Source organism: Rissa tridactyla, chromosome 1, assembly GCF_028500815.1.
Source record: "Rissa tridactyla isolate bRisTri1 chromosome 1, bRisTri1.patW.cur.20221130, whole genome shotgun sequence".
In the NCBI taxonomy this organism is placed as follows: Eukaryota; Metazoa; Chordata; class Aves; order Charadriiformes; family Laridae; genus Rissa; species Rissa tridactyla.
In genome coordinates, this window is record NC_071466.1 from 76,714,736 (window position 1) to 76,734,922 (window position 20,187).

General features: G+C 46.8%; 1 protein-coding gene across 4 annotated transcripts in view; it reads left to right on the forward strand.

Moving 5' to 3' along the window:
* Positions 1–1,811: 1,811 nt before the first annotated feature.
* PLCXD1 (phosphatidylinositol specific phospholipase C X domain containing 1) overlaps positions 1,812–20,187 on the forward strand; it is a 36,516-nt gene continuing 18,140 nt past the window's right edge. The window contains exon 1 of one of the 4 annotated variants that reach the window (XM_054188968.1): positions 1,812–2,069. In XM_054188968.1, the coding sequence (XP_054044943.1) occupies positions 2,047–2,069 (23 nt within the window). In that variant the 5' untranslated portion in view covers positions 1,812–2,046. The other 3 variants (XM_054188967.1, XM_054188966.1, XM_054188969.1) reach the window with 3 other exon arrangements.

Here is a 20,187-nt window from a genome sequence, read left to right on the forward strand (position 1 = left end):
TTTGGAATTCTCCAGCCACTCCTTCCTCCATCTCTAAAGGGAAGCACTGTGTGTCCTGCTCTCACGCTCCAGGGTCCGAGTGCTTTGGGATCTCTCTCTCATTGTAGCACGGCTTCCCAAACGAAAGAAAGGTTTGAAAATTAATTTCTCTGCTACCCAAGTGCCCACCACTTCGCTTCTCTTCAGATTTCAGAAGTTTCTGTTTTGTGATTTTGCTTCCTAAAAAGAAAAAAAGGTGTTGATTGAAAACCGTGGTGGGACTATTCTCCAGCATCGTTAAGCAAAGTGAGGCGAAGGCCTTTTGCCTTGAGCATGATGAAGACATGAAGGAGGGATACGTAGGACAGGGTTCATTCCCTTTGTGTGTGTAGGGAACAATATGATATCTATAGCCCTTGGGCACACTCTGAGATGGTCACTGGGGGACTCGTACTTGGTTGGTGTGGGTCAGCCCCACACGGTGAGAAGCACGGCAGGGACGATTCTGCCTGCCCAGGGGTAACTTACTGATGGAGTGTCTCTGCAACGTGGATCACGGGCAGAACAAAAAACAGCTTGTCAACAAGATAGCAGTGACTGATGGGAGCCGGCTTCCCTTGTAAGGGATGGGTCTGTACATTCTGCCTTTTATAAGCTTTTCTAAGTATTTACTATGTTTAATGTGTATTTAACTTATATCAGGCTGGATAAAACTTACTTCTTTTGCAAGCTTTTGTGTGTGTTGGGAATAGGCTTTCAACTGGTTTCCTAGGGTAGGTTTTCTAGCCCCTGTGGGACAACCTGACTGCCTTTTCTTGCCTTCCCAAAGAGATGTGTCTTTGAGAAAACCTATTCAATGTAACCTGAGGGTCTCCAAATATTCATAAGTGCAGCTAGGGTGTGAATGAAGCTAGTTAAACATCACATCTGTGCTGGCATTGCTGCTGCACCCATGTGCTGCCACAGGCCTGGAACTGGGATGTGGGCTTTGCTTCACCGGCTTTTACTGTTGTGCCTAGGACTCCGTGCAGGAAAGAAGATGTAAACATATTTCTTAATCCTGGATAAGGAGACATAATGATTATTCTAGCAATCTTTGTTTATCTATTTCTTGCTCTGATTACCTACTTCATTTTAAAGAGAAACTGTAAAGAGGGTCTCTTTGCTAATGAGAGAGAGGACAGACAGAAAGTAGCTGACTTAAAAAAGTTCACAAGCGCTACCTACTGTGGGTAAATAGGTCCCTGGCAGAACAAAGAGGTAGCTGCCCTGCTGAAATGACCTGGCTTTGCATAGTTTGTTTATTTTACCTTGGCCCTATCATGCTCCGTACTCACATCAGTGTCAGACTTACTTACAAACACAACTTCAAATCCAGATCTTTGCTGCCTTCTTGCTGTTATCTCTCTGTGTCAAGGTGGACCGAGATTTCAGAGGCTAATAATGCACAGCCTACCTACAAAGGAGGGACACAGAACTTTGAACCTCCATTCACATGAAAATACTCTTGGAAAATGAGAAGCCACTTGCTCTATGAACTATTAACAGGACTACTGGATGACCTGCAGGGTGACTTTGGTCAGCAGATGGGAAAATGGCTGCAGGAGCAAGAGGCATCTTCTTGGGAGGTGTGTGAGCAGGAATGGGCTGTCTGCAAAAGAACGGCTGAAGGGTGGAAACAGCTGTGGATTAATTTATTTTGTCTAAGATTGTAGATTGCTTGAGCTACTTAAAGTACTGGTGTACTGAGTTTGTTTGTGTTGTGTGTTGCAATATTGACAACCCGAAATTCAAAGAAACAGTTGGTGTTGATATCAGGTTCTCCTCCTGCACCAAAATAAGACTCATGTGAGCTGTAAATGCAAGCAGTGATAACCTCTGAGGAGATGTAAAGCCCTCAGCCTCATCAGCTGCTGTTTTCTTAAAGAAGAAAGTATTCAACTCTGTGTTTAGAAGTACCCAAGTCATGCTAGGGAAGAGAGGATATGGGTGAATATCCTGTCAAGACGGTGGTATCTTCTGGAAAGAGCTGATATCACAGCATTGATACACTGGGAGGATTTTAAGATGAAGAGAAAGAGCTATCAGAAGTGAGACTTAACATGGAAACTGAGGTGATGATGAAGAGAAATGTGAAGGCACAGAGAGGGGAAGGCCATGTTGCCAGCAGATATGGAAAAAGGCGGGTGAGTTCCGTAATTTAGAAGTAAAGCTTGAACTGAAAAAGTTGTACCTGGAGGGACACTTAAGACACAGAGGAAAATGAAGATGCTTGTTCCATCCTCTGCAGGGCTTTGCTTGCCTGCTGATAGTTTCTTATATCCAAAGGGAGACAGTGGTGGGGGAAAAGCTGTGGGAGAGGATAGTTCCTCTCCCATACTTTTTGCAAAGACCTTCTCTCTTTTATAAAACACCTCAGACCCAAACAGCTGGGCTGGTCCACGATGGACCCATTTGTATGTAATGTGGTGAGAAGTGTCGGTGCAGGGTGTGGGACTATGGAGGATGATGGAGTTATCCCCATGTCAACACTGTCAGGGTGACATGGTCACATTAAGAGTTTGGAGCAGTGAAGGTGGGCTACAGGAAAGCCATGGAATGTGAGGTTTGTCTGGAACAGATAAGGGGAGGGGAGCCTTGCCTGCATTATGAGGTGCTGGGCTGGTTGCTGTTTTGGGATGCTGGGCATCTTGGGAAGCATTCTCTGGTCTGAGATCATTTAACTTTATCTCCTGAATGCCTTGCCAGATGCTGTGTGGCAGGGAAAGGGCAGACTAACTTTGCCCGCTCCTGCCCTCCTGCCATGCTTCATGCCTGTACCTGGGTCCCTCTTCAGTCTTCTTTCTACCCTATCCTGCCCCAGCACTTGCATGTGCTTCTTTGGAGCAGCCTGGACTTGCTCATGTCATGAGAACTCAGGAAAGCCAGTACAGCCACAGCCACTGGAAATATGACATAAAATTGTCTTTTCAATGCATGTACAGAAAGGCTCGAGCAGGTTTTTGCTTTCTCTTGGGAGTTACAAACCACGAATGGGAGCTCCAGATGACCTGGGATATTGCTGTGGAGAAAAGGAGTGAAAAACATGAAATTAGCTTAAGATGATACTGTAGCATGATGTTTTTGGGGACAGTGGTTTTTTTGGGGTTTGGTTTTTTTTTGTTTTTTTTTTTAGTGATTCAGCATAAATTACTCCTTCTGTCAAAAATAGGGCACTATGGACAAACTTGACTATGCTATCTTGGCTTAGGAAAAGGTTGTACTTTTGCTGGTCTGGAACAATTTGTGATCTGGAATTGTGTCTTCCCGCATGGGATCGCTTAATACTCTGCAGGCACTGCTCCGGGCATGGCTGGCCACAGCTGTGTGCTCTTGTCCCCTCTGCCAGACTCCCGCCTGGCTGAGGGCTCTCTCCACTTCTCCAGACAGCTTGTTTGTGCTCTTTGATGAAAGGTTATTGCTTTTAAACCAACAAATTCTTCACTGTGTGGAGAAGAGAAATAGGCAGCTCTAGGGTGTTACTTAGCAGACTGATTTTAGATGTCTACTAGAGGCTAGTGAATTGCACCTTTTAATTATCTACTCCCTTTGACTGCAAAAGGAGTCTTAGCTGTGGAGACATCAGTAGACATCTACACTACAAGTATCCGTGTAGTTGGATGAACTGAATCCCGCCTTAATGTTCTGGTGACCTGGACTTCTCTCTCAAAGGTCTGTGGCATCAGCCAAAAGGTTAAAAGGTTACCTGGGAGATCACTGAGTGATGGCGTAGGCTTGTGTCTCACTTTGGGCAGTGAGGCTGAGAGTGACAGTGGTCAATTCCATCTTATTGGTGCTTAGAGGACTTCTCTAAGCTCTGTTCTCAAGGGAAGGTTTATGTAGGTTGGCATAAGAGTCCTCTCAGTTAAGGGATGCTGGAGCCTGGCATTGCTCAATTTGTTTCCCATCCTTTGATAAGAGCTTCCTTTTCCGTGATTAATAACCCTCTCTGCAGCACGTGATGTTCATTACACTGCTGGTATGAGAGTGGGGTGTGAAGGACACCAAGGACAGCTGATACCCTGATAGAGAAAACTTGGTACAGGTACACAAAGACCGTCTGCCTGGAAGATCTGGAGAGGCATCAGCGCTGTCATCTCCGCTCTTGGGTAACTGAGGCACAAACAGGATTGCTTGAGAAATCTTCAGCAGATTTGGAAAGCCCCAGCAGAGACCCATCTGCCGCCTCCTACTCCACTAACACCTGGTGGGTTTTGGTGACATGGGGACTCAGTAGGGGTTGGTAATGGGAGTTAGTGGGAGTAACTGTTGAAAGAGAGGAAGGCAAAAATTAATGCCCAGGAAAGCTGATAGCAAGCCCTGCAGACTCCATCTTTCCTCCTCTGGCTGCTGCTGCTCTTGCTCTATCCTCCTCCCACTCGCTGCCGATGCCAGCGAGGTCTGTTTGCACCCACTTTCACAAGCGTGAGTGGGAGTAACTGGAGTCAGCTCTGAGTGTGTCCTTACCACTTCTTCAGCGTAGGTGATCTCTGCTCAGCATGCAGGCACTGAAGCTGCCAGGGGTGGTGTTGAGGTGGCTGTCCTAGGAATTTGCTCTTGATTTTCCTTAAGAGGCAGGTCACTGAGAAAGAGTTTCTATTTTCGACAATCTGTCACTAAGGATTTCACAACAGGGCAGAAAGTAAACCTTTTGTTTACTTTGAAAAATGGCTTTATCCATTTCAACTGCGCATTTCCATGTACAGTTGCTTGTTGACGAAAAGACAATATCCTAAGGTGAGCTGTGGTTCATAAGGTACATCTCCTGTCACGTTAGTGACCTTTCTAATAATTAAAACCACATAGGGTAATTTTATAAACTTCTCATTTATTATCAGCATCTGCTTTAAATGTTTGTGTGTGGTTGAGGGGTGGAGGAGGAATTAATGTCAGAAAATGCTAGGTTCACTAAAGTTATCTCTTTTCCTTTAAAAATAGGGAGGTTTTTTGTTCATTCTTCTTCTATTATTATTCTTAGGAAGATTATTCTTAGGATGATTTGTCTTAAAAGATGTTACTTACAAATATCTTTTAAATCACTTCCCCCATTTAAAAAAAACCCATGATCTACAAGGTGAACTATTTTTACCAGATAAGATTAGGAGACTGAGTTACGGTGATGCACTGACCTCTGTTGGCATCATCCTTTCTTACTGACACTCCTTTTAAATCCTGAATTTAATAGTCTAGAAAATAGATGATACGTCTGAGACAAGACCTGAGGCAGAATCGCAGAATCAGTTCATGATGAAACCATATTCTGATGCCACAGTGAATCTAACACCATGAATCTTCAACCAATTGACAGTTCTTGGGCATAATGACGAAGTGTGTTGGCTTCCTATAAGAAGTCCTACATGTGGGTCGGGGCAATCCCATGCACAAATGGATTGAGAGCAGCCCCGAGAAGGAGGACTTGGTGATGTTGGTAGATGAGAAGCTCAACATGAGCCAGGAACGTGCACTTGCAGCCCAGAAAGCCAATCGCATCCTGGGATGCATCAAGAGAACTGTGGCCAGCAGGTTGAGGGATGTGATTCTGCCCCTCTACTCCACTCTGGTGAGACCCCACCTGCAGTACTGTGTCCAGCTCTGGGGTCCTCAGCACAGGAAAGACATGGACCTGTTGCAGCGAGTCCAGAGGAGGGTCACTGTCATGGTTTAGCCTCAGACGGCAACAAAGAACCATGTGCCACTCGCTCGCGCCTTCCTAATACAGGAAGAATCGTAAGAAAAGGCAAGACTCTTGGGTTGAGACAAAGGCAGTTTAACAGAACAGCAAAGGGAACAGGCAAACAACAACAACAACACGGATAGGGGAATATACAAACACGATTACGGAACCGCCACTCCCCCGCCGCTCGTCGCCGCTCGCCGTCCGGACCCGGGACGCCCCAGTCCGCTTTTAAGCAGCAACTTCCTGCCCCCTCCCCCGGCAGCTCAGGGTGGGCGTGGCTCACATGGCATGGAATACCAGGAAAAATTAACCCTATCCTCACCGGAACCAGGACAGTCACGAAGATGACAGAGGGCTGCAGCACCTCTCCTGTGAAGACAGGCTGAGAGAGCTGGTTGTTCAGCCTGGAGAAGAGGCGGCTCCAGGGAGATCTTATAGCGGCCTTTCAGTACCTAAAGGGGTGCTACAGGAAAGATGGAGAGGGACTCTTTATGAGGGAGTGGAGTGATAGGATGAGGGGTAACAGTTTTAAACTGGAAGAGGGTAGGTCTAAATTAGATATTAGGAAGAAATTCTTTACTGTGAGGGTGGTGAGACACTGGAACAGGTTGCCTAGGGAAATTGTGGATGCCCCATCCCTGGAGATGTTGAAGGCCAGGTTGGATGGGTCTTTGAGCAACCTGGTCTAGAGGGAGGTGTCCCTGCCCATGGCAGGGGGGTTGGAATTGGATGACCTTTGAGGCCCCTTCCAACCCAAACCATTCTATGATTTTATTATTCTATGAAAAACCCTCAATCAGATGTTTTAAATATGCCGAAAAAGCTGGGCAATTTCTCTCGTACCAGCAGGCTCTGTGATGGACCAGGTATTGTCTGTCTGTCTGTCTGTCTTTCTGCGGCTGGCATAAAGCCAAGCTGTAAAGTAAAAGCACGCACATCTCTGTCAGATGCTATGGCTAATGGTGAATGGCGTGCCCGTGCCTGACTCCAGCCTGTTTTGAACGGCCACATCATCTCGTAGTATGTTGATCCAGTAAGAACCAGCAGTCATGCCTGTTCACGCAGTGTTGGCCTGCTGTCAGCAAACTTCTCTGCAACACCCTAAAGCAACTTTGACCAATTAGTTCCAATTAGAGCTTCATCTCTCCTGGAGACAGCTTGTCAGGGGAGCTAGTTGCGATAAGCATTAAAGGAACCTGATGGAGAGAAATGGGCATTTCTAGGCTGCAGTTTGTTTGATTTTAGTTTGGGATGGGATGACTTGCTCTCTACGGGTTGCTCTCTACAACAGCCTCTGCCATGTGGCTCCAATCCTTCGTCAGGTACGACTTCCAGGTGCATGCCATGTTTGCCTCAGATGAAACTCCAGGTGATGGCAAGATCTGATGGGTGAAGCAATCAATATGCTGCTAAAGAAAGAGCACAATACCCTCAGGAAAATGAAGACTGTGTATGTGTAGGGAGGGAGGACAGTGGGAGACGGCTATGTGAACTTTGGCTGCCCTAGTATGAGGAGCTTTCCTTTGCCATCTGCCCATACAAGGACTAAATACTTGGGAAATTTCTGTTTAGGAGATATCTGTATTCCTCTCCTTTCCCCTGGGGGCATGTGCATGCACAACTTGGGGGGATGTTTTGTGCATTTAAGAAACTCCCCAGAGACTTCCTTAGGCTTGCTTACTGAGTAACTGCGGGAAATTATATGTATCCATATTTCTTTTTTACTTCCGTTCATCTGCATGCGTTTCAAAGGGAAGCTCTGCCTGTTGCCCATGGGCTAGCCCTTGGAGATAAGTTCTAAATAAAGGTGGAGAAAGAAACAGGGTCTCCAGCCCTCTTTCTCATGTAGCGAGCAAAATTGTTAGCTTTTGTTTTGGAAGGAAACCTGCCTAATGAAGATGAAAAGGACAGTAATATGCAGCGACGTGCCTGCTCATGCATGCGCTGCTGGAATTGGAGGCTGAGACTCCGCTGCTCTGTCAGAATATGTGAGTCATGTTTTTATTTGTGTTTTTCTGAGCCTGAATTGAGAAAGCTTGTGTAAGAAATTTTATGGCCCTTGACATCAGTCTGCACTTTTGCAAGACAATAGCCTGATGTTTTTCCCTAGGTGTCGGATTAAATAATAACTGGAGACTGTGCAAACGCTTCTGCTTAGCCATGATTATCATGCCAAGGCCTTGCACAAGCCGGGTGCTTCTGCTGTTGGGGTGGTTCCACTAATGCATGCCATTAAGATAGCAGCTCTGTCTGTCTGTCTGTTTACACCACTGTTGGTCTGCTCTTCTTTGAAAGCATGGGTAGGAAGCCCACATGGGAGGAACTGAGGGAAGAACCACATCCTGACCACCAATGCTTGCCATCAAGGTGAATCTTGGTGGTATACAGAGCCCATAATTAACACTTGAGCAAAGGTAAGCTGCAGTTCTCCTGTTGTACACCAGCATTTTGACACAAGTACATCACTGGTCTTGGTTCTCTAGGGTGTCATGGTCTGGTAAGCAAGGCAATGAAAGGGAACGTAGACTGCTGCATAAATGTGCTTGTCAGGCTGTATCTTATGTTTCCTGTAGAATTACCCTCTCCTAAACTCTGTCTGTGAGAGCAAAGGGTGTTGAAGCTGTAAGGGACTTGCATTTCTCAACCTCGTGCTAACAGCTGCAAGCCTGAAATCATTTAGGGGATTTTATGCTCACTTTCATTTTAAAAACAAGGAAGCTCAGGACTACTGGGTGAAGAGTGAGCAGGCTTTGCATATTTTTATGTCTTACGGATAAGTTCTCAGAATTTTTTTTATCCTTTTAGGACCATTGTTTTCCCCTTTGCACAGCCCTAGAATGATGTCATAGTTTTAACTAACGATGTCACAATCTGTTTTCAAGCTGCAGTAGTAGGAACACGGCACAAGCACTTGCCCTTCCTAGTAGTCCACTTGGTGGGTAAAATGGGAATGCAGAGTCAGCAGAATCACGTTTCATTTTTAGTTGTCTGCTTGCTTTTCAACCACCACCTCTCGTCTGTGCTCCACTCTAGCGTGGTGGTACCTTGCTGAATTCCCTACCTGCCTTACAGTGCCACTGTGAGACACTGTGGGTGACTGTTTTAAATTTATCATACTTCCTCAGTAAGTTTGCAGATGACACCAAACTAGGTGGGAGTGTTGATCTGCTTGAGGGTAGGAAGGCTCTACAGAGGGACCTGGACAGGCTGGATCGATGGGCCAAGGCCAACTGTATGAGGTTTAATAAGGCCAAGTGCCGGGTCCTGCATTTCAGTCACAACAACCCCAAGCAACGCTACAGGCTTGGGGAAGAGTGGCTGGAGAGCTGCCCAGCAGAAAAGGACCTGGGGGTGCTGGTGGAGCCAGCTTAACATGAGCCAGCAGTGTGCCCAGGTGGCCAAGAAGGCCAACAGCATCCTGGCCTGTATGAAGAATAGCGTGGCCAGCAGGAGTAGGGAAGTGATGGTGCCTCTGTACTCGGCACTGGTGAGGCCTCACCTCGAGTACTGTGTTCAGTTCTGGGCCCCTCTGTACAAGAGGGACACTGAAGTGCTGGAGCATGTCCAGAGGAGAGCTACCAGGCTGGTGAGGGGTCTGGAGGCCAGGTCATATGAGGAGAGGCTGAGGGAGCTGGGCATGTTCAGCTTGGAGAAGAGGAGGCTGAGGGGAGACCTCATTGCCCTCTACAACTACCTGAAAGGAGGCTGGAGAGAGGTGGGTGTTGGCCTCTTCTCCCAGGTGAATAATGACAGGACCAGAGGAAATGGTGTGAAGTTGCGGCAGGGGAGGTTTAGATTAGATATTAGGAAGAATTACTTTACGGAAAGAGTGGTCAGGCACTGGAACGGCCTGCCCAGGGAGGTGGTTGAGTCACCATCCCTAGAGGTATTCAAGAAACGTCTAGATGTGGCACTTCAGGGCATGCTCTACTGACAGAGATTGTAGGGTTTGGGTGGTTGTTTTTTTTTTTTTTTTGGTGTGTATATGGTTGGACTCAATGATGTCAAAGGTCCTTTCCAACCATGAAGATTCTATGATTCTATGATTCCTATCATGGGCAAAAAACTTGCAATGTCTTCGGCTGCCTCTGTCCTGAAGTACAGGCTCTCCTCTCCTGATTGCCCAATTAGGGGACCTGCTCAAGCTCCTGGTACAGGAATGAGAAACACAGAGATTCGTGTGCATGGCTGGATCTCACCTTGACATAGGTCTGGAACACAACCCTAATGTGCTCCTCAACCCCAGAGCTGAGAAATAGCTTTGTGTCCCGAGCTATAGGCATAGTCTTTGCAGATCACAGGATCCAGTGGGATAAAGGTTTGGAAAGGAGCAAGCTTATATGTGTGAGGCAGAACTTTTTGCATCCTTTGGTTGATTGTACTAAGGAAAGCAGATATTTTGAAAGATGACAGGCTGCCCAGGGAAGTGGTTGAGGCACCATCCCTGGAGGTATTTAAAAGACAGGCAGACATAGTGCTTAGAGATATAATTTAGTGATGGTTTTTGTCCGAGTTAGGTTGATGGTTGGACTAGAAGGTCTGAAAGATCACTTCCAGCCTGGGCAATTCTATGATTCTATGACCGAGTTTCCTTGCTGAGATAATCAGCAATGAAAAGGAAAGGGACAAGCATCAGGAAGAAAAGTGAGGTTGAAGACCAAGGTTATTCCACTGAGAAAGTAAGGGCAACTGTAATGTGAGTCTTTAGTAAAACGGTGCCCATAGGAAGGGCTTCCAGGGGGTGGAAACCAGCTGGAAAACTTCAGTAGCAGTATGTCTGCATTTGAGCCGATCTGAAATAGGTTAGATGAATGTCATGTTAGTTGTGCGCTTTTCTCTCTGTTGACTTTAGAGGAAATTTAGCTTGTGTTCAGAAATTGCCGGGAAGAAAGAGAAGATAAGATGGGAGGAGAGACAGGCGTACAACAGTGTGACTGTATTTACCTCACCTGCTAAAAAGAAACCCGATCTAAAAATCAAGTTAGTCTGGCAAGCTGTACGTCCCATGAGGCTAGCACTGTTTGGCTTTAACTGTGTTTCTCCGGTCCTGTCTCCTGGCCTGGGATGTGGTCGCAGGCTCACAGTGCAGCTGGGGCTGGTAGGACCCTCGTAGGAGGTCTCCAGTCCAACCTCCTGCCAAAGCTGGGCAGCTCTGGGGTGGGATGGGCTGCTCAGGGCTTGCTCCACTTGGTGCTGCAGCACTACACGAGGAGATGACTGCAGGATCTCAGATGTAAAGGCCCATAAAGTAGAAGTTTAAAGCCGAAAAACCGAGAGCTCTTTCTAGACAGGGTCCCAGCAGCAAGCACGCCCTATGGTGTACAGCTGTCTGCAAAGCGACCAGCCCCCTCCAGCTATGGCTGAGGGAAGAAAGAGAAAATAAACTTTCTCAAACTTTCTGCCCTCTTGGTGACTGCCACAGGAGACAAGCAATGTCTGCTCCTCTGCATTTGGCCCAAAACCCAAGGGCCTGTTAATGAAGTTATCAAAATATTAAAGAAAGGCTTTTTTCAAGAACCTCCTGCTATGGCTGATATAATTTTGCTTGAACTCAGCTTGTGGTTTAAAAAGTGCTGGGGGCAAGAAAATAGGAAGAAAGACAGTCCAAGATAAGGCAACTGCATTAAATCTCATTTTCATAAAAAAAAAAACCCAAGCCAAAATGAAACAACACCCTAGTTGCCAAATTCTATTTCCTATAAACCGTCATTTGTTTGGGTTTGTGTTAACCTCCTTTCCCCAGTAGTTGAGCCCTGGGCTTTATGTGAGCTTCCTTTCGGTATGGAGCAGAGACGGAAAATAAGGGTCTAACCCTGTAGCCTGATACAAAGTTTTGTCTGCATGAGGGGACCTGAGGACCATTTCAGGATCAGAAATGCTTCAGGTATATTTATAGTAATCTCTGAATCTGTGGATGATGGTTCTCATCACGCCCAAGGACTGGGTGAAATTATCTCATCTCAAAACATGGCTATTCATATAAAAAGAGTTAGTAAGTGCAGCAGTGAACAGTGGGAGTGCCGACACATTCTTCCCTTGCAACCAGGGAACGGGAAAAACTTGTGTTTCAACTTGACGCAAATGTTCTTGCTCCCTGCAGCTTCTAACGTGTGTACTGTAATAAATGTGCTCATAAGCTCCTGTAAGTGAGATTTATTACTGTGCTTTATTACTATGAATTGATTAGTTGCCATTGCCATGATCACTGCAGCGAAAACAGCTACGGAGGTATATAACTGTAAGGAAAAAGAAAGCTTTGTTTTTACAGCAAAACCTAACAGTCAGGAACATCCTAGTCCATGGAAACACCAATTGTCGAGGCATATAGTCTTCAGACTTAAGTCTTGTGCAGGATTTGATTTGTTTGTAAGAGGCAGCGGATTTTTTTCCTGATAGGGCAGGGTGTGGGTAGAAAAGTCTCGAGTCCAACTGAAAGAAAACTGCTGTGGAAAATGAACTCATGGGAGGAAACAAATGACAGTCAGGTAGGGTTTGGTCACTGCCAGAGCAGCTCCTCTCCGCCTGCTTATGTCTCCTTCCTCAAACACAAACAGTGACATTCCTTCAGGAAACTGCCGAGCTTCCAGTGCATTGAGGTGGCTTTTTACCATCGCTTTTAATAGAAGGTGGTTTGTTAACGTTGTGTTTTGAGGCTTGGCAAAGCTGCTTTTGTGGCCAGACAACATTGCAGTCTGCATGTTGTGCACAGCAGTGCTAGCAACATCCCTAACCAAAAATGCTGTATAACAACTTGAAGGGTACTTATTGTGTTATTCTTATAAAGGTTGGGGAAGATGGGCCATATTGAGTGTATATCTGGATATTGATGAATTAGCTCAGGCAACATAAAACATAACACAGACTTGGTCTGTAGGCGGGAAGTGTTAACTGGAATGTTTTTACACACAATTCCAGCAGAGCTGCTATCCTGAGCATGCAAGAGTGGGACTGCCCCAGTAACTGCCCCTTGTGTAAGTTTTCAGCTCCACAATCCTGATACAAGTACCAGTGGAAAACCCACCAATGGACAGTGGATTTTAGTGCTTGTTGACAGAAAAAAAAGGGCCAGTAATACATATAGTAGTTAGTTTCTAAATGACTATGCTATAAATTACTGCCCTGGGGTAGTGTGGGAGGTCACAATGGTGCTTTGTTACTCTGTAATCAAATAAATAAATGTAATAAAAGATGAAGTGCTTTCTTAGGTTATCTGGCCCCTTTGGAAACTTCTGACATTTTTCTGTTGTAGATCTCAGCCTTTAATATTAGCAATGTTTGACCCAGACCAACATCCTGAGCTCAGCTGCTACCAGCCCTGCACCTAAATTCTCTGCTGTGGATGACTTGTACTGTTTGCAGCATGAAGCCCTGTTGGAAGATGAACCTCAACTGCAGGTCACTGCAGATCGTGCCTGCACTGCCTAAGACATCCAGACTTGCGTACTCTTGCTCATATGCCCTGTTACATACAAAATGCACACAGAGACCAAGCAGAAGCACCAAGTCTGTGAAACTGCTGAGGCATGGACCTTAAAAGGTCTTGCCCCACAGCAGGCTATGGTTATGGTTGACAGTACAAATCAGAAATGCATGGAAGAAAAAGAACCCACCAACTTCAGAAGAATATTCACAGCTTTTCCCCAATGATCTGTTAAGAGCCTGGAGCCATCAAGGCTTAACCTACATGAGAACCACAGGAGTTAAGGTCTCAAAGATCCAGGCACTCTTAGCTTCAACCTTTCCCAGTGTCAAAGGTTTTCTTCCCTGAGGACACAGACACCTAGTTTTCACATCTGATGACAGGAAGAAGGTGGGATGTTGTTCAAGGCTGCTGAAGGACACAAGACTTCCTACCTCAGCTTCACTGTAGTGACCAATTTAAGCAAAAAGAGAGTCCTCCCCCCTCCTCCCCATAGTCTGCCACCAAGTTAGGAGCTGCACCCAGGAAAGATGTGGGCAGGGCACAGTGTCTTGGTAGTCTTGCCTTTTCCAGGGTAACGCCGCAGCCCCCCCTCCTGCCTGGGCTGCTGCCTCTCTGAGAGCTGCCTTCTTGGATGCGGTGGCCTAGGTTGTCGCTTCAGCTTCTCCAGGGATCAGGGCATCAGAGTAGAGGGTTTTGTTTCTGACCTGTCACAGCTACCAAAAAAAAAAAATTAAAAATGAAAATGTATATTCATGCAGAATGAGGTGTGTGGTAAAAAAATATCTCAGGAATTTACCTTATCTGCACAATTTTGAAGAACTAGATAACAAATTAAGAGAGCAAAGGGAGGAATGAGAGGAGGAGGTTTCCATTCTTCCTCTCTTACTGGAAATCCTTTCCAGTGGACAGGAATGCATTTATTTTCTCTGTCTCCCCGGTTTCTCTCTGTCCGTTGGAATGGGTTCTAGCAGCAAAGCCTGGTTCTCCTCTTGCTCACATCTTCTCAGATGCTGGGTCTGAGGAGAGAGGTTGGTTTATCTCCCCTTCAAGCTTCTCTTTTTAGCAAGATGTTATGAGCGGCTCTCCTGTGCCTCCGTATGCCAGCTGTCCCTTTGTGATCTGCTGATCCACTGGCCCAGTGGACAAAGTTGATTATCTATTTGCAATGTGACAAAAAGAACCTGTACCACCTCATAGTTCCTGTCTCTCCCTGACTAGCAGAGCTGGCTTCAACTGTGGGACTCTCACAGGCTTTGCTATCACAAAGTGACCATCAATCAGCCCCAAAGGCTGCAGAACTAATGTGGCCATCTCAATCTCCTTCCCCCTGATTTGCTAAGATTTACCTCTGTTGCCAAATTAGTTGACTGTGAGCAGGTGGTCTGTTGCAAGAGTTTCTTGTCCTTTTCCCCTGAAGTGCAATTTTTCTTTTTTTTTTCCCCTGCCGGAGATAGGTTGCTACTTCAAACCCCAGCCTCAAAGGCAGCAGCTTTGCTCAGCTGGTGTGTCTGTGGGGCAGTGCAGCGTCAGCCCCATCCTTCTGCTTGTGTCTCCCTTCCTCCTCTTGTGTGTTCCCTCAGCTCTAGAATTGCTCACCAGTGGGGCATCACAAAGATGAATGAGTGTTTGTGAAGGACACCAAGATCCTAAGAGGATGTGCCACAAGAAAGCACCCTTTTTAACATGAAGGTTGCAAGACTCTGTCCCATGGGATAAGGAAACCTGTGTCATTTCTCCAGCCCTTCCCCTCCTGGCACCGCACAACTCCAGTGCTCAACCCATTTTGCATTTGACCTCTTGGAAGGGATTTTAGTGTCTTGTTTTAAACACTGTTGGTGCCAGACATGAAGCAAACTGGCTTTACTAAATGTTTTTTATGGCATTTTAACCCCTTTTCTCAACACTGGTGTAGTTAAGTTAAAATTAAAATCTCGGTTGCTTCTGTTTGAGAGGAAAATTGTTTTGCCTGGACCTTGCCCCAAGCCCACTGAAGCCTCAGTTGACAGTGGTGGGACATTGGTATCATATTGGATGAATCTGAAGAATTTCTTTTTCAAATATTTTCTTTTTAAAAAATTTCAATTAAAATTCAGATAATAAAATTCAACTCTAATTTTTCTTCTCCTTTCTGTTATTTTAAAGTAAGTCAAAACATTTTCCTCATCTTGCAAAACCCTCATGAGAAAAAAACCACCCCATCTCACGTAGCCCTGGCACTTGAGAACACATCATGTGAAGGGACCAGTATTGTACCCCGTGTTCCACCATCACAGTAGCATTTTTACCAGCCGTTGAATCTTACCACTGAATTTGCCTGTTGCAAATAAACCGGGGCTGTTTCTTCATGATGGCATTGGCACGCTACGATGTTTTCGGGCAACCTAAATCCCACCCAAATCCTTCTGCCTAAGGTTTCCTGCTGGCTGGTGCTGCGTCATCAGAGGCACCTCGTTGAGCACGGGGATCAGGCCCAAAGGAGGACTCTGTACTGTGGCCCCCAGCCTCATCATGGTCCCGCTCATGGCGCTGCAAGCTTAGTATAACCATTCCGGTCCGGCAACCCCAGAAGCAAACACAGGGAACCAGAAACCAGTTCCCAGCAGGTCTGGGCTGCATTTTTCTTCCCAGGTATTTTTATTGCCCAGAGTGACCTCCCTGGTGCTGCAGGCTGCCTCCCCGCCGATGGCCCCTCTCGCAGGAGCCATCACGGCTGCTGCCGCTAGATATACAACCTCCTCTCAGAAATATTAAGCTGTTTGTTTGTTCCCAAAGACAGAAATCAGGTGAGGGTTGAGAGGACTTATCAGTAAGCCAGGCCAAGAGCAAACACGCACATTGCCAGGGTGTTGCAAATGTCCCCAGAACAAACACCTCAAATCCAGGGAATTCAGTTAGGGTTGTTTAAATGCTTAGTGGTGTTTCTGTATGCTACAGTGTCATGAAAAGGTGTGCCATGTTTCAAAATAAAAAAACTGGGATGAAAGAGAAAAATCTCACATTCAAAATATCTCATAAACCTCTAAGTCCTCTGGAAAACCAACTGACTTCCCCCAGACTGAGTGCAGTGTATTTTAGGAAGCCAAAGCTGTTTAAACGTATAAAGTCCAGTTTAAGTCTCTATGACTGGTGTCACCCCGACTAACAAACCAGAAATATTTCGCTCTGATGCACAGCTATCAGTCAGCCCTGCACTTCCACCAATGCCCATGCTGAAGCTTCTGTATCTGCCTCTGACTCTCTCAGATGTTACCAGCTTCAACCCTTCTCACTACTGAATGCTTCACAATCTGATAAGCTCCTTCTGAGTAAATTCTTCTTTGTCCAATACTTTTGAATTTCACTATCATTTTTTTTTTAATGCTGACATGCATTTTGTGAGGGGGGTTGAGAAATCTTGGGCTTTTTCATTCCCCTGCTTCCTCATCCTGAAATCTGCTGAAATCATTATTTCTGCAAATATTGCTAAAAATTATCCTTGCCTTGACCCCTCCTTAGGAGACATGCTTATTCAGGGCTTAATTGCTTGCTGATTAATTTCCTGTCATTCCTCGTTTTATGGGCTTCCTAAATCCCCCGAGAGATTGTGATCTCAGGACTAAACTAGGAGCAACTCTCTTGACATCTCTAGTAATTCCAGTGCAAATGAAGAAGAACTGAGACCCAGACTCAGACTTGAAAGGGTGGGAATTAGGAGGGTTTGGAGAGGGCTTGAGATTTTCTGATAGAGTATTTCCATTGAGGGGAGACCTGCAAGATCGTTTCCACATCAGTCAGCAGATACTTCACGTTACTACAGTCCTGTTGTAACGCCTCCAGAACAAAATGTTTTGGGCTTTCAGTTTCATGGCTTTTTTTGAGTTTTCTGTTATTCATTCCAAATCAACACAAAAATAGCTTTTAAATTTTCCTTTACGCAGTTGTGTTTTCCCTGCTAGTCCTAACAACTTCACACAGGTTGGCTTTACAAGACCAGAACCACGTCTGGCTGTACTGTATTTGTCATGGTAGTATCCAGAGGTCACCTTACTGCCTTTTTGTCACACCTCCAGAGTCTTAAATTTCTAAGCAAATGAAGAATTAAAGAATTAAAGTTGACTTTGTCTGATTTTTTCCTCCTAACTTTTCCTGTTTGAAATACTTTCGCTCCATGAAGAGCACAGTAGTACTTCTGTAGCTGTTCTCAGCTACTTCCTATCATAGCAGTGCAAAACCATGCAGCCTTTAAATAGCATCTTTTCTTTATTACCTTCTCCTTTGCTCTGATTCATCCCTTTTGTAATTTCGTCCTTTTTACGCTTAGCTTTACAACCTCCTGCACATCTATTCTGCACCTACCTCCAGCAAGTTTTGTGATACTCTGTAGGAGTTGATATATAAGCATCAGTCAGAACTGCGACATAACTCCAAAGCCCGGGCAGCCCTGCTGTCCTGGGACTCACTAACGGGAATGACTTGGTTAGCTGAATGTTAACCTGGTCCAGCCGCAGGTGCAACAAGTTTGGCTCTGTACAAGAACACTGCCCTTCCTTTTGCTCTGCCTCATGCAAAAATGAGACAGTGAAAAAGGAGTATCTGGAAAATACATCCTTGCATTAAGAAGCACGATGGACGGGCTGTACAAGCTAATGAGGAGGGAAAGAATTAGTGAATCATAGAATGGTTTGGGTTGGAAGGGACTTTAAAGATCACCTAGTTCCACCCCCCTGCCGTGGGCAGGGACACCTCCCACTAGACCAGGTTGCTCAAAGGCTGAACTGGCCTTCAACACCTCCAGGGATGGGGCATCCACAACTTCCCTGGGCTACCTGTTCCAGTGCCTCACCACCCTCACAGGAAAGGATTTCTTCCTAATATCTAATCTAGATCTCCCCTTTTTCAGTTTAAAACTGTTACCCCGCATCTTATCGCTACGCTCCCGATAAAGAGTCCCTCCCCATCTTTCCTGTAGGCCCCCTTTAGGTACTGAAAGGCCGCTATAAGATCTCCCTGGAGCCTTCTCTTCTCCAGGCTGAACAACCCCAATTGTCTCAGTCTGTCCTCACAGGAGAGGTGCTCCAGCCCTCTGGAATCGTGTATTAGCTCTGCAAACCGAAGAAATGGAAACTCTGTTTGGCAAAGCAAGCAATTAAGTTACTTATATATATAGCTTTTTTGTATTCATGGATTTTTAAGTGCAGCTGAAGGATGGCTTCCTGCTGTTATTTGGTGTTCCCCCGGCGTTCCTCCGCCGGTCCCTCCCGCCGCAATACACCTTGGCTCCGCTGAGCGTCCCGCCTGCGCCACTTCACCGGGACCTACCCCCCCTTCTTCTTCTTCCTCCTCCTCCTCCTCTTCCTCCTCATCTCTCTCGCCCCTCCTTCACCTTCCTCAAACCTGCGGTCACTTGACCGGGCCGGGGCGGGGCGGGGCAGGGGTTGGGCAGACCCGACCCCCCGCTTCCTCCCCCCTCATCCGAGTGCAGGCAGCGCCGGGGGCCCCTGTCCGCTGCCGGCCTCCGTGAAGAACTGAGATGGAAGCGAAATCCTCCATCGGAGTAAGTAAAACAACTAAGAAACAGCAAAAAAGAAAAAAAAAGGGGTGGGGGGGGAGGAATCCGTCACCCGCGCTGGGCGCGGGGGTGTCAGAGGAGGGTGTGTGTGTGTGGGGGTGCTGGGTGCTGAGCCCATCACCCTGGTATCGCGCCTGCCTCGGGGAGTGTGGGGCTGGCGGCCGGCCTCTCGCTGTGGCGGTGCCGGTCGTTCTCCTCAAAACGTTTCCTGTAATTCCCATGACGTTCCTTAGCATCTGGGTTTGCCGCAGCAAATGTCTTAATTTATGTCATCATCATCAAGCGTTAATTATAGCCGCCTCCCGGGACGGCGTGGTGTTTGGCTGTCGCCCGGCGCTGCGGGGCTGCGTGTGCGAGGCACGCTTTGGGCACAACCCGGGTGAGATCCCACCAGATGCTTCCGAGGTTCAAAAACCACGGTCTCCCCAGTGGCTTTGCACATTTATGTGTTTTATTGCTTGTTTATTGTTTGTGTCCCGGTAGAGTCCTCAAAATGGAATTGCTGCCTTGCACTCTGACGCCCAAGGTCGGGTCAGAAAGCTGGGGTGGATGAGGGGAGTGAGGGGAGTTAATGACGACAACGTGTGTAGGGTGGACGTACCCGTCTGGAAGAGGGGAATAAAGACACAGGGAAGTTTAGGATTCAGTCATGAGAGGTGGTAGCTAACGGTTGTAACTTCACGGTTGTAATTTCATTCCTCCAGGCAAGCCTTGGTTTCTCCCTGAAGGATACCCCATAGCTCAAACACAAGGTAGCAGCTGAGTTTGAAGGTGGTGGTGGTGTGAGCATCTCAGGCTTGCATTGCACATGGGATCAGGCCAAAAATCTGGTCCAGTCACTTCTGTGTGGGACTTGGTCAGCAGATGGCTGTGGTGCTGCTGCTTCTGCCGTGCACCACCAGTGACTGCCATCCCCAGCCTCAGGGTGCTGTGGAGGGAGGTGGGAAGAAGAAGAGGAGGAAGAGGAGCATGAGATGTGAATCTCTCAAATGTCTGCATTTGCAGGACCACAGTATGGCTTGGTCTTGCGGTTCCTGATCTCTGCTGGCTTTCCCCAGGCCCAGCAGGACCCTCCTTGTGAAGTGTCCTGGTCTCACAGAGACTGGGGCATTGATGGCTGCTTGTGCCAGGCTGAGAACCTTCTGCCTGTGGGTTTCAGCTGGGCAACACTGAGGGTCTGTTGTACAGCCTGGCAAAGCCGATGGCAGGGCTTGCTGACTCCACAGGGACTTCCTCAGCGTGGGCCAGCGCTGGGCTGTTCTGACTTGGTGGTGAGCTGGCCTAAGGGACTAGCATGGCAGAAAAACAGCTTTTTTTCTGTTAGCTGTGGGACTATGCCTGCATTAGCCCAAGCGAAACAGTGAGAGTACATGGTGGGAGAAAAGAGAAGAGGAGAAGGCTCTGGGGAGACCTCATAGCAACCTTCCAGTACCTGAAGGGGGCCTACAGGAACGATGGGGAGGGACTCTTCATCAGGGAATGTAGCAATAGGACAAGGGGTAACGGTTTTCAACTGAAAGA